The 15,062-nt window shown below is 39.8% G+C and overlaps 1 protein-coding gene and 1 pseudogene across 9 annotated transcripts in view; one reads left to right on the plus strand and one right to left on the minus strand.

Moving 5' to 3' along the window:
- The window catches only part of BIRC6 (baculoviral IAP repeat containing 6), a 218,531-nt gene that overhangs the window by 25,001 nt on the left and 178,468 nt on the right, over positions 1 to 15,062 (plus strand). For all 9 annotated transcript variants that reach the window (XR_004385497.1, XM_032881852.1, XM_032881858.1 and 6 more), the window contains exons 2-4: positions 1,645 to 1,826; positions 4,036 to 4,173; positions 12,866 to 13,059. Coding sequence is in view for 8 of the 9 variants with exons in the window: in XM_032881852.1 (XP_032737743.1) it covers positions 1,645 to 1,826; positions 4,036 to 4,173; positions 12,866 to 13,059 (514 nt within the window). In the remaining variant the exon portion in view is untranslated. The remainder of the gene's footprint in view (positions 1 to 1,644; positions 1,827 to 4,035; positions 4,174 to 12,865; positions 13,060 to 15,062) is intronic.
- On the minus strand, positions 7,592 to 8,654 carry LOC116881823 (annotated as a pseudogene).

The following is a 15,062-nucleotide window of genomic DNA, read 5'->3' on the forward strand; positions in this document are numbered from 1 at the left end:
AGTCTGTAAATTTAAGTATAGAAACTGATGTTATCTTAAATTTTTTTTTTCTTGGTATTTAAAGCCTCTTGCCTGTTACTGTTTTTTTATAAGACTTCTGAAATTCCACTCTGACTTATTCTGAGAAATTTTATGGGTCATGTATTCACTGACTTTTTGCATTAAAATACTCTTACATGGGGCGCCTGGGCATCTGCCTTCAGCTCAGGTTCTGATCTCGGGGCCTGGGGTTGAGTCCTGCATGGGTCTCTTTGCCCAGTGGGGAGTCTGCTTCTCCGTCTCCATCTGCTGTTCCCTCTGCTTGTTCTCTCTCTCAGTCTCTCTCAAATAAATAAACAAAATCTTAAAAAAAAAAATACTCTTTTGATACTGACTCAGCAGAAACCTTAGGGTATGTTGATCATTAGTGGTAGTTGACTGTGTTTTCTCAGTGGGGATTGAACTAGAGGCTTTACTGTTTCTCTTAACCTGGGTTATAAACATTTTTCAAAATTTTATCTCAGTTATAAAAGTCCTCAGAAACATTTTTGGTGATTACCTAGAAACGGGCCATACTGACTTTATGCTTATTGAATTTTGCAAAAAAAAAAAAAAATTAAAAAAAAAGACAAATATTGAATATTTAAAACTTTTGTTCTGAATATTTTAATTCTGAAATAGTATAGAACAAAGGACTTCCCTGTACCCTTTACCTGGTTCTATCAGTTTTAATTTTAAATAGTTTTACCACATTTGCTTATCATTCACACACATATATACACATTTTATTTCTTTTGCTCTATTGAGACTAGGTTGCATTCTTTGCCCCTTTACCCTTTACTATTTCTGTTTCTTTTTTATGTTTATTTCTATTATTATGTTTATTTCTATTTTTAAAAGTTTTATGTATTTAAGTAATCTCTACACGTAACATGCGGCTCAAACTCAAGACCCCGAGATCAAGAGTCCCATGATCTTCCAACTGAGCCAGCCAGGCACCCTGTTTATTTCTAAGAACGATCATTTTTTTTCTCTCTCTCTCTCTCCTTTTTTTTTTTTTTTTTGAAGATTTTATTTATTTATTTGACAGACAGAGATCACAAGTAGGCAGAGAGGCAGGCAGAGAGAGGGGGGGAAGCGGGCTCCCTGCAGAGCAGAGAGCCCGGTGGGGCTCTATCCCAGGACCCCGGGATCATGACCTGAGCCAAAGGCAGAGGCTTAACCCACTGAGCCACCCAGGCGCCCCCCTTCTCTCTTTTTTTAAGGATTTACGTATTTGAGAGAAAGCAGAGGAGGCGCAGAGGGAGAGAGAATCCTGAAGCAGACTGTCTGCTGAGCATCGAGCCTGACACGGGCTTGATCCCAGGACCCCAAGATCATGATCTTGCTGGAACCAGGGGTTGGGCACTCAACTAACTGAGCCACCCAGGCGCTCCTATATTCTCTTTTATAATAGCTCTGGAGTTGTTAAGTTCTGACAGTTTCACAGTGATACTTTATCTGATGTATAGTACATATTACAAGTTTATCAGTTGTTCTAATAATGTCTTTTAGAGCAGTGTTTTCCAATGTGAGATTAAATACTGTATTTAGCTTCCATGTAAACATTTATTTTTAATGGACTATTTTAAAATCTTAAGTGTTGAATTTTTGTTCTTTTAACAGCTAAACCAGGTGGACAGGTGAAATGTCAGTATATATCTGCGGTGGATAAAGTTATATTTGTGGATGATTTTGCAGTAGGGTGTAGGAAGGACCTTAATGGAATCTTGTTGTTAGACACTGCTCTGCAAACTCCAGTTTCAAAGCAGGATGATGTGGTTCAGCTTGAATTACCTGTTACAGAGGTAAGTTGAAATAAATCAGTGTACTTTTCCACTTAATGTAATTTCAGACCTGTTAGCTGTTAAATTAAGTTGTCCTTTGAGGACATTGTATATGTACCCCTGTTTTTTTTTTTATATATATATATATATATGCCCCTATAAAAACAGAGAATTGACTTACTGATCACATTTGTTTAATTCCTCTTTGTAATTAATTGATGCTTATCAGAGTGGTATTTAAGTGTGAACCATGCAGGTGAAATGGTACCAGAGACACCAGAATACAGTGGCTTAAACAGTATAGTTTTTTCAGTAACAGTACAGGGCTAAGCGTAGGGTAACTGCTTACCTCAACATTTAGCTTCCATCTCTTGAATTCATGACAGCTGTTCCAAGTCTCATTAGTATTTCCCAGTCATAGTGAAAGGGAAAGCAGAAGTCCAGGGAAGCACACTGGTGTGACCCCTCCCCCCTTTTTCTATTGTCTCCTCTCCCCCCTCCTTCCCTTCTACTTTCCTGCTCTCCTTCATTCTTCTTGCTTTCTTTCCCAAACTCTTTCATATACACCCTTTTCATGTTCATCCATTGGCCAGAATTTAGTCACATGGTCACATCAAGCTGAGAAGACCTGGAAAGAGGTAGTTCTTCTTTTTTAAACATTAGATGGAAGGGAGGAATGAATATTAGTGAACAGCCAGTAATCTTTGCTTATATGTATCATACCTTTTAACAATCCCAGTTTAAAATTTTAGTCATACATATGTTTCTGTAGTGTTACATATTCATTACTTAATTTGTAGGTGCACCCTAATTTAAAATCTTTACCTGTGCATTGATGTTCATGTGGTGTAATTTGAAAGTACGTTTTTCAAAGTTACTGGATTTTAAATCATCTTAAATAAAATATAAAAGATTTTAATGCTGTGTTTCCTAATAAAGTGAGATACCATTTTTGTCTTCATACCAAGTTGTTAATTATGAATTGTTTTGCATTTGGTGGTATGATTAGTTGATAAAAGCAGTAGAGCATATTTCCCATTTTTAGGGCATGAAAATTGTCAGTTGGTAGACATAAAGTGCAATATAAATGTTTTTATTCTCTTTTTGGAAGACTAGTTTAGAAAAAGGATACCAACATGTATCCACTTAGATTTCACATTCATTGTCATAATATAGTTGTCTGTTAGGTTATTATTGAAAGTATGTTTGCTGAAAATTTGAGTTCTGAAAAGAGAGTAGTCCTCTTTTTGTCATTTGGATCTGGGGTCCTGTCTAAAATATTTGTATAGAGAATTAATTAGTTTTAGTTGTATTGGACATTTTTTCCTCCTAATTTGAGGAATTTATACAAGCTGATAACTTTCATCACAGAGTATGTGATGCAAGATGGTATCAAACTGTTCAGGTTTTACAAAGAACTAGAGAATTACAATAAAATATTGGAATATTTATGATGAAATAGACCTTCAAATCAGTATTTTTCATACTGTGCTGTCTGAAGGGTTAGGTATTTACCTGGCTTCTATCACCTCCCCTACCTTGTTGGCCATTAACATCCGATGCTGATTTTCTATGTACCTAAATAATCACAACTTTTATTTGCATAGTATTGTTTGTAGACCTTCCACCATCCCAGATATCCTTTACTACAGCCCATTAGTTTGTCACTATCTTCAATTAAGTATGGAGTCCTGGGTTTGGTTGGATCATTGTGGATGTATTCTTTTCCATTTGTCAACCATGTATTTCTGTTTTAAGGTAGTTCTTTTTGAATATGTGGGTAACAATACAGAGGGCTCTTTTATATTACCTGTTGACTTAGTGAATCTTCTCTCTTACGGTTTTGTATAGTTTGAGTGTTTAAAACTTATTGAAGGATTTTACATTTATCTCTTTAAAATTTTACCTTTAATTTTTGTTCGTGGTGTCAGCTTATCTAGGGTTGTGGTTTTTTTTTTTTTTTTTTTTTTTAATCTTGTTTTGGTTTATAATAGCTTCCATGTATTTAAACTTTATGCCAAATATATCGCTTTATCTCATTTAATTTTATAACAGCCCTTCAAATCAGTATATGATTATATGTGATTTAGTTTGTTTAAAAAAAGTAAAAGTAATAAACTTTAGTTATAGTACCTGTCAGTATCATAACAAATTAAAGTATTTGAGTAAGGATTTGAATGTAACATTTTTTTGTTGTGTTTAATTTTCTGTGATCATCTTTTTTATTTAGGCACAACAGCTCTTATCAGCATGTTTAGAAAAGGTAGATATTTCTAGTACGGAGGGTTATGATTTGTTCATCACACAGCTCAAAGATGGTTTAAAAAATACATCCCATGAGACTGCAGCCAACCACAAAGTTGCTAAGGTAAGAAGTTTAAAAAAAAATTACCTTCTTTCAATTATAAGAGAAAGAACATCTCCATACTTTCACTTTCTCTGTCTTTCCCCCACTCTCCACCTACCCTTGGAAATATTCCAGTTCTAGATTTTTCTCTCTTTCAGAGAACAAAATGTGTTTATGAGTCCCCTAAAAGTTGAAACTATTTTAACTGAAGTCTAAATTCAGTTTGTGGGAACTATTTTGCTTACTTTGTTCCTAAAGCTTCTGTGCTTGGTAGCTCTATATTGGTTGAGAGGCTGATGAAAGAGAAGATGAGCTTCAGTGAGAAATGGAATATGTCTTTGGAAATGGGGCCATTTGGGCTTTTGTTGACATTATTTTTTGTTAGGCATGACTAGGATGTTTGTGTGAGATGGTGCTTTGAATTACATCCTTGGATATGTTTTACTGTTGTTTCTTTCTTTTCTAAGCTATAAGTGTAATACATAAGAAATTTCTATACCAAAGGGTGTAAGGTAGAAGGTAAAAACCATTTTCTTAAAAATAATTTTTGCATTTTTAAGTATCTGTTTTCTTAAGTACAATTGTAACTGTACTAAAATGTGATGTACTGTCATCTGTTCTGGCTGCTATTAACAGAATACCCCTGACTGGGTAGTTTATATATAATAGAAATTTATTACTGTTCACAGTTCTGAAGGCAGGAAGTCTGAGATCGGAGTGCCAGCATGGCTGCCTTCTAGTGAAATCTTTCTTCGTACTTGCTTCCTCACTGTGTCCTGATGATGGAAAGGTCTCAGGGGATCATTCTGGAGCCTCTTTTATAAAGGCATTCATTCCATTCAGAGGGCTCTATTCTCCTGACTTAAGTACCTCCCAAAAGCCCTACCTACTAATACCGTCACCTTTGGGGGTTAAGATTTCAAAAGATGAATTTGGGGATGAGGGGACACACACATTCAGACTATAGCTTACACCTTGCTTTTTTTTCCCGCTTAAGAATGTATCTTTGAGTATCTTCCATATTACTCCTCAGATCAGCTGCATCCTTCCTAATATTGAATTTTTTAATATAGATTTACCACATTATTAACTTTTATTCCATTGACGGAACATTTTATATAGTAAAACAGAAACCATACTATGCATTCCAACAAAAAGTATTTATCATAAGGAATTGATTTTAACGTGTTTGAGAACTGAAGAAGTGGAAAGGAAGCCCTGAGGAAGCACACACAGAGTAATGCCCGGAAGCAGCTGTCACCTAGGTCTGAAGGAAGGAGCTTAGGGTGGTCAGCACCTACAAACTTAAGAATAGGCTCTGTGGGTTTGGGATCCAGGCTTCTCAGGAGGAGCCGCTGTCCAGATGGTACCTCGGGAGCTTGGGAACAGAGCTTGAGGAGCTGAGACATGGATCTCTGAAGAGAGTGCTGTTTGGCTGGTGTTACCACCTCTGAGGAGCTCTGTGAGACGGGTTCTGTGAATGCTAAGTAAAGAAAACGCGGGAGACTAGCTGCCACCAGGCCCTGTGCTGACTCAGTATCGACAGCTGTGACCAGTAATAGCCCAGGGAAGTCTTTTCTGCCCTCATCATGCTTTCCAGTTTCCATCCTGTATTCCTTTTGTCAGAACCTGACAGCCAGGAAACTGGCTGGGAAAGAAGAAATGCAGTTTGCAGAGTCCCCGCCTTAAGATGATAGGGAAGAGAAATAAAGGGTCAGTTTGGAACTGAGAGATAATAGTTTCATAATTGTCACAGTGTACCCTTTTGGTACTCAGCAACTCCATACATACTTTCTGTGATATTTGAACTTTTTTTTTTTTTTAAGATTTTATTTATTTATTTGGCAGACAGAGATCAGAAATAGGCAGAGAGGCAGGCAGAGAGAGAGGAAGAAGCAGGCTCCCCGCTGAGTAGAGAGCCTGATGTGGGGCTCGATCCCAGGACCCTGGGATCATGACCTGAGCCGAAGGCAGAGGCTTTAACTCACTGAGCCACTCAGGCACCCCTATATGAACTTTTAATACAACAAAAATACTATGTTTTTACTCTTTACAAATGAAGGTTCCTTCTCCCTATCCCCAGAGATGAGAGACACAAAGTTCTAATAGATAATTTACCTGTCCCTAGGTGATACTAACTACTAAAATTTAGTTATTTTTAGGTCTCAACTGTTCAGGTAATAGAACTGTGCCACCTAAAGACTAACTACATCCAAAATTCTTGTGTGAAATAAGTCTATATGTCTGTCTGCATCTGTGTGTCTGGTTCTGAATCTACATTCATCCATCATGTGTACTAAGAAGGGAAGAGAATATTCATAGCCACTATATCCCTCAGTTCTTTAATGGTCAAAAGGATATACTTGCTAGTTACAACCTCCCTCTACTCCCGATTTTGTATTTCTCTGCAGCACTTTGCTGGCAGACGTCTTTGCATGGTGGAGTGACCCGCCCAAGTCTTCACTTCTGCAGGATTTAAACTCTCAGTGGTGCTGTTTTAGTTTTTGTAATCATCTATGCACTTTTACTATTGGATATGAAAGGACTTAGAGGCACCCTGAAGAATCCCTTGGTTGTTTTTCTCTTTCTTTTTAATATTTTATTTATTTGAGAGAGAGAGAAAATGCGTGGAAGCAGGGAGGAGGGCAGAGGGAGAGGGAGAAGCAGACTTCCCACTGAAATGGGAGCCCAATGTGGGGCTTGATCCCAGGACCCCAGGATCATGACCTGAGCTGAAGGCAGATGCTTAACCGACCAAGCACCAGGTGCCCCACCTTGGTTTCTAATTAAGTTCTCCTTGCCCCTGTTAGTGTCAGTCCAGTTTCCCCTTGTCAGTTTTAATCATACCAAGCAGCGGAATAACCACCTTCTTTGCATGATGATTCAGTGACAGGAGGAACCCAATATTGCTGGGTAGCAGTCTCAACACATAATTCAATGGAATCATTTTACTCCTCGTGGAATGCTCCTCCTTTGGCATGTAGGACCGTTAAAACTTAAAGCTTGAAAAAAATCTTTGAATGGGGTATTAAGTGTAATAGCGACCCTATTGGGAGAAATTGTTAGGTGTTTTTTGTTGTGGTTTTGTTTTGAGTCTAAGCATATTCATCACCCTGTAAGGTAGAACCTCTCTTCCAGTTAGTACTGACGATAAGACTTTGCTAGGGCACTACACTTTTTTTTGTCAGGCCAGCTCCTAGGATAACCAGTCAGTTGGTAAGACCAGTCAATTTCATGGGCACGTGCCCATTGCTTTGTTTTTCTTGCTGGTTTTGTTTAGTTTTGTGTTTTGCTTTGAAGTGCTTTCTTTTTTTTTTTTTCTTTTTATTTTGGCTGGGTACAGTATACTTTATTGATGGTACATGACAAGGTAGGGCTCCCCAAGCCCCTCCCCTTCTTCAGGGGGTCTGGGATGGAAACAGTGGAGGTTGGGAGATTCTCAGTGTTTTGGGGGATAAGTTGAGGCAGCTGAGGGCCTCTTTCTTCCTCTTGCTCTGGCTGGGGCTGGTAGTCCAGGGGGCTCGTATTCCTTGGAGGCTTTGTGGACCATAATGTCCACCACCTGGTTGCTGTAGCCAAATTCATTGTCATACCAGAAAATGAGCTCGACAAAGTGGTCATTGAGAGCAACGCCAGCCCCGGCATCAAAGGTAGAAGAGTGGGTGTCACTGTTAAAATCGCAGGAGACAACCTGATCCTCAGTGTACCCCAGGATGCCCTTGAGGGGGTTCTCTGATGCCAACTTCACCACCTTCTTGATGTCATCATATTTGGCAGCTTTCTCCAGGCGGTAGGTCAGATCCACGACAAACATGTTGGGGGTGGGGACGTGGAAGGCCATGCTGGGGAGTTTCCCGTTCAGCTCAGGATGACCTTGCCTACAGCCTTGGCCGCACCAGTGGAAGCAGGTATGATGTTCCGGGCAGCTCCTTGGCCATCATGCCACAGCTTCCCAGAGGGGCCATCCATAGTCTGGGTGGCAGTGATGGCATGGACGGTGGTCATGAGACCCTCCTCAATGCCCAAGTTGTCATGGATGACCTTGGCCAGAGGAGCCAAGCAGTTGGTGGTACAGGAGGCATTGCTGACAGTCTTGAGGGAGTTGTATTTCTCATGGTTCACACCCATAATGAACATGGGGGCATCAGCAGAAGGAACGGAGATGATGACCCTCTTGGCCCCACCCTTCAGGTGAAGGTGGTGAAGACCCCAGTGGACTCCACAACATACTCAGCACCAAGATCGCCCCATTTGATGTTGGTGGGATCTCGCTTCTGGAAGATGGGGATGGACTTCCCATTGGTGACAAGCTTCCCGTTCTCAGTCCTGACTGCACCGTGGAATTTGCCATGGGTAGAATCATACTGGAACATGTAGACCATGTAGCTGAGATCAATGAAAGGGTCACTGATGGCGACAGCATCCACTTTGCCAGAGGTAAAAGCAGCCCTGGTGACCAGGCGCCCAGTACAGCCGAATCCGTTCACTCCGACCTTCACCATCCTGTCTCGGGCCCGTGGCTGGCACTGCACCTGAAGATGCGGCTCTGTCAAACGGGGGAGGGCAGAGAGCCTGAAGTGCTTTCTTGATCAGAAGCAAAGTTGTGTGGAATACCATGAGAGTGCATAAGCCATTCTCTTAGTCCATAGGCAGTAGTTTAATAGAATGGCAGGAGCATTGTAGGTAGAACGAATAAGTGCATATTCAGAACATTTATTTATTATAGTGAATACAAGTTGATGCCCAATCCATGGCTGAAGGAATCCAATATAATCACTTATAATCAGATAGCGGGCTGTTCCCCCTGGAAAATGGTGTGACATTGGTGGCTCAGCTTTGGTATCTGCTATTGGTAGTTTAGGCAGTCAGTAATACCGTAGCCTGGTTAGTCTTGGTGCGGCGATGTTTGTGTTGTTGGACCTGTACATATCTCCATCTCTGTTGCCATGGCACTTTGCATACAGTTCCATTGAGCAAAGCATTGGGAGTGGTTATGGAGAGAGGGTAAGTGACATTCCTACAATGTGTGTAATTTGACCATTTCCTTGGAAGCAGATGTCTTTGAATGAGCATTTGTGTACCTCATAACTATTTTCCCAATCTGTTTATTTTGAGAGGTCTGTTCTTAGACCTTTACCCTTGACTGCAGGCCTGATCTTTCCAAATGCCTGACCATCCAGCCAAAACATTAGCTACAGTCTGTTGATCAGTGAGGATCTTCACTTATGGGCAGTTCTCAATCTCAGACAAAGAGCACAGCCTCATGTACTGGTCGAAGTTCTGCCCGCTGAGATTTACCTTCATCACTGTCCAAATTGGGGCTCTGATGTTGCAGCCATCTCTTTTGGGTGGTAGCAGCCAAATATGCAGAAGCATCTGTGCATCAGAGCCAAGAGCTTTCTTCCACAAGTACCTCGTATGGAGTTCTCTGTGAAGCCATCAGTATAGAATGAGAAGGAGGGATTAAAACAAGAGTAGGTACTATAGAAGGCTGAGCTCCTTGTTTATTCAGCTCGTCCAAAACTGGCCTGTTGGACTTTCTCAAGACTGATCTCTTATAAACCACTCAATGAAAAGAGACTTGTCTTTTGTTCCTAGTATTATGGTTTGGTATATCATGTCACATCTAGTTTATGATGGACAGCTCTCATCACACAGGCTTTTTTTTTAAAAAGATTGATTTATTTGAGGGAGAGAGAGAGAGCGCTCACGCACATGTGTGATCTGCAGGAGGGGCATAGGGAGAATCTCCCGCAGTCCCCAGTGAGTGCAGAGCACCAGGCCGAACTTGATCTCATGACCCTGAGATCAAGACCTGAGCTGAAATCAAGAGTCAGACCCTTAACTGACTGAGCCCCCAGTTGCCTTTGATCGCACAGATCATGGATTGGTATTAATTTCTGTCAGGGACTGAGAAGCCAGAAACTGTTTCTGAAAAGAGCAGTTACATTTACAGGGAATGGTGTGGCTTTACCCTAGCATTGTGCCAGTGATTGTCCTAATTCAGTTTGCCAGACAGGCCTTTCAGGATCTTTACTTGCCGTACACACTTCTAGTGTCAGTGAATATATCAGTGGTAAAATTGAACATCTTGTGTGCGGCCAGGACCTGCTTGCTGCAGAGCTTCTTGGTCTGTGCCTGTGTTCTTAGATAATTGAGTTAGGGTAGCGCATTGAAATATGCCGAGAGCGGGTTCAGAATCCAGTTAGGCCCAGCAAGCATTATGCCTCTTTTTCACTGTTTGCTTTTGTAAGTTGTAGCAACTTGTCTTTCACGTTGGAGGAAATATTCTGACATGTTCAGACCACTGGACTTCCAGGAGCTTCACAATGGTTGTAGGACTCTTGAGTTTTTTGGGCACTATTCTCCTCTCTGGCTTGCATATGTCTTACTAAGGCATGTGAGTTCCTGGCTACTTCTTAACCTGGACCCATCAGCGTGACGTTAGAGTGTGTTAAAGCATGATGCAGTAGGCCGGTGTGGTGGTCTGCAGGATGTTAAGTTGATCAAGATTTCCACGGACTACATATGGTAGAGAACATGAGCAACAGTCCCAGGGTAGGACTGAAGATTGATTGTTACTGCCAGATAAAAGTAGTCTGCTTTTGGATGGTTCTTAAAAATTAGTATAGAGAAAAGTAGTATTTCAGAGAACTGTAACTGCCTACCAGATATCAAGGATTTGTTGATTTGCTTTAGTAAAGGTACCCCATCTGGAATAACAGCTGTAGTTAACGTCTCCTGACAGTTTAGAGTCCACAGTTTTTCTCTCAGATCCATTTACATTTTGCATAGGCCAAACGGGCCAGTTAAACAAAGGTGACATAGTCTGAATTCCCCTGTATCTTTCAGGTCTCTTACAGTGGCGTTAATCTCAGAAATTTCCTCAGGAATGTGGTATTGCTCTGGTTTAGTAGATTTGTAGAGAATGGAAGTTCGAGGGGCTTCCACTTGGCCTTTCTTCCTTTCATAGTTCTTAGAGAGGGCTAGAGAAACATTGTGGAAATTTTTCTGGTTGCCTGTTTTATATCTTGTCCAGTTACGCTTTTTGGAACTGGACAAATAACTGCCAGATAGATACGGGGATCCCCAGAGCTCACGGAGATAACTTTGGGCCAAAACTCCATTAACTGTCTGACCATCATAAGTTCCTACTTGCACTAAAACACCACAGTGATGTTTTACATCAGTTCAGTGTTACTTCTTTGTAAAACCTGAAAGCTCACACTATTTTCTGTTTCCCAGTCGACGTGACTGTAGTGCATGTCTGCAGGTACCTTTGTGGAACATTTGGAGTACGATTTATAGTGTATGCTGGGCGTTACTGCAGTGCCCTTTCTTGAGGGGTTTCAGGCAAGGAGCTCTGGATCTATGGATGGATTAGTTCTAGGAACAAAATAAGAGGCTTTCATTTTCTTTATCACTCTTTCTTTCTTCCTAGCAATTCAAGTCCTGTTTCTGTCCAAAAGTTTTTCTAGTTATATGGATAAGTTATAATTTAGAGGGCTGCCTAGAGTGTACTAGACAGAGTGGAAACCATAGGTGAGCAAGGAAGGATATAGAAATGAAATTATTTTGTAGACTTATTTCTCCAGAAGGATAATACTTAGCATCTTTGCTTCCTTTTAAAATAATTTTAATGTTAAGTAATTGTAATTAATATTTGTTGAATGCTTACTGTATTAAACATTGTACCAGTTCTCACTTGAATTTTCATAAGAACATTGTGTGAGTAGGGGGGCGCCTGGGTGGCTCAGTGGGTTAAGCCTCTGCCTTTGACTCGGGTCATGGTCTCAGGGTCCTGGGATCGAGCCCCATACCGGGCTCTCTGCTCAGCAGGGAGCCTGCTGCCTTTTCTCTCTCTCTCTGCCTGCCTCTCTGCCTACTTGTGATCTCTGTCAAATAAATAAATAAAATCTTTAAAAAAAATTGTGTGAGTAGGTATTTATTTTTCCTCTCTCTCTCTCTTTTTTTAAAAAGATCTTATTTATTTATTTGAGTGGGAGAGAAAGCATGACAGTGGGGGAGGGTCAGAGGGAGAAGGAGACTCCCCACTGAGTAGTGAGCCCTATGAGGAGATGATGTGGGACTCCATCCTGGGTCTCCAGGATCATGACCTGAGCTGAAGTCTGTTACTTAACCAACTGAGCCACCCAGGCACCCCATTTTTCCTCATATTGCAGAAGCTGGAGACTGAAATTAATTTGACCTGGGTCACATAGTTGATGGTGAAGATGATCTTGGAATCCAAGTCTGTGTGACTACAAGATCTGTGCTTTTCGTTACTCTGTGTATAGTGACCACAATAAATACATAAGCATCTGCTAAACTGAAGTAAATCCTCATCTGCCTATGCATGTGTACAGTAGCACTACACTGTACAAGTACATTCTTATAAACAGAGAGGTTTGAATGCCTGGTTTGTGCTTAACATTGTAAATGTGCTGGAGGAATATAAAAAATAATGGGTGAGTTTTGTTATCCTAAATTGTTGATGCTTGTGTAAGAAGATGTGTTACTATCAGGTTCTAAGCTGTCTTTTTCTAATTGAAGTTTCATTTTTTTACTAATTGCAAGCTCCTGCTTTAAATGATGAATTAATGGAGTAACTCGAGACTGCTGAATAGTTCTTTATTTTATAATGTATAAGTTACAGTTTTGGTTTAAACTGTTGAGTACAATTTCCTTTGCTTACACTCCCAATTTATTTCAGTGGGCCACAGTTACATTTCATCTTCCTCATCATGTGTTGAAGTCCATTGCCAGTGCCATTGTGAATGAACTCAAGAAAATAAATCAAAATGTTGCTGCCTTACCTGTGGCATCCTCAGTGATGGACAGATTGTCTTACCTCTTACCTAGTGCTCGTCCAGAACTTGGAGTGGGGCCAGGCCGTTCTGTGGACAGGTATAAACTTGCTTATAAAGAGATGTTACAGTGAAATTGAATTGATTAGGATTTTGGATTAACCAAGAATAACAAAAATTTAATTATGATTCAAAATGTATTTCATCAAAGTATTTTGGAAAACCATGTTCAGATTCTCATACAAAATACTGAAGTGAATTAGTACTTGAATTCTGTTAAACAATTTCTCTTGGTGCTTGGAAGGTATTTAAAGGGGTCATAAAACTGTTTTGAAAATTCCAGCTCTGTACTTAGTAAATATTTGAGTCTCGTTAAAAATGTAATTATTTAATAGATAAGAATTATTTTGCCTTGATGAAATTTTGTGACCTTTGAGGTGAATTTTCATAAATTGAAAAGCTGTGCCAGAACCTGTGTATAAGAGCCATATATTATTTCCTACTTAAAAAAAGAGAGTTAAATCAGTTAGGGCAATTTTGAATTAAGATTTTTATGCTGCTTGCCCTGGATTTAAACAGTGTATTACAGGGGCGCCTGGGTGGCTCAGTGGGTTGAGCCGCTGCCTTCAGCTCAGGTCATGATCTCAGGGTCCTGGGATCGAGTCCCACGTCCGGCTCTCTGCTCAGCGGGAAGCCTGCTTCCCTTCCTCTCTCTCTGCCTGCCTCTCTGCCTACTTGTGATCTCTGTCAAATAAATAAAATCTTAAAAAAAAAAAAAAAAAGATTTAAACAGTGTATTACAGAAATCATACCTCAACCATTATTTTCTTCAGTAGAGATTCATTGAGGTCTTGCTTTGTATATAATTAAAAAGCCAGTAATATGTTCATTTAAAAACGTAAATGATTTGTCTTTGAAATAACATTAGATTCTTTTTTTTTTTTTTTTTGAAGATTTTATTTGTTCATTTTGAGAGAGAGCGGGGAGAGGCAGAGGGGCAGACTCCCTGCTAAGCCGGGAGCTCCCCGGCTCAATCCCAGGATCTGGAGATCATAACCTGAGCCTAAGGCAGATGCTTAACCATCTGAGCCACCCAAGCGCCCCATAACATTAGATTCTTACCAAAAGTATTAAGTTTAGAAATGCTATAAGGAAATATTAAATTTAGCAGTTCTGATAAGTTCACATTTGCCTTCCCACGTAGCATTTCACATTTTCAGTGGATGTAAATTATAACTTCTTATGCTTTTTTTCATGCTGATATTAGCAAAACCCCTGCTGAATATATTAACTTCTTTTAAGTGTGGCTCTTATATTAGTTTGCGATACTTAATAGCTTAGCTCTTGGTTCGCTGAGACTTTTGCTTGACTAGTTGCCTATTTGTTGTTGTCTAGTGATTCTGTTATTATGTAAATAACTTCTATTGGTTGTATTAACATTTGAGAAGGGTTTTTATATTGTGTAGTAATACTGCATTGTCTGACTTTTGGGTAAATATAGAGACTATCATTTTTAATCTGAATAGCTACCAGGTGATATGGGGTATGGTTATCATTAAAATATTCCTTATAAGATGTCTGGAGAGGGGGGAAATGTACCTGGAATAAGTATTTCTTTTCCTAGAGCTGTGCCTGTCTTGAGATTATAAAACAGCCCTTCAGAGCTATTTTCTTTGCAAATAGTAGCTGGGTTTCTAAAGAAATCTTTGCAAGCTGTGATGAATGTCTTATTTTAGGAAATGCATTCACTGGATAGGATATTGTGTTTCTGGAGGTGTTTAAATGTCTCAAAATACTAATTTTGATGTAGTCTGTGGTATTTGTTTCATTAAGAATGAATCTAGGAACTTAGGAGGACATTCATGAACTTAGGTCTGTTGGAGGTTTGAGTTAGGGTCTGTTAGATGCTATTGCTCTTTTGTTTGGTAATACAAGTGGGTGGTTTTCTGTCTGACACAAATCCTGAAGACATCTATATCCTGTAAATGATAAGGCTTTTCTAACCCAACAACTTTGTTTTTTTTTTTTCAAACTAGAACACAACTATGAGTTAAACCTAAGCTCACTAGCAATAGTACAGGAAATTATGTGCTAATTTTGGGA

The sequence above is a fragment of the Lontra canadensis genome, unplaced genomic scaffold, assembly GCF_010015895.1.
Source record: "Lontra canadensis isolate GAN:19392208 unplaced genomic scaffold, GSC_riverotter_1.0 scaffold78, whole genome shotgun sequence".
NCBI lineage: Eukaryota > Metazoa > Chordata > Mammalia > Carnivora > Mustelidae > Lontra > Lontra canadensis.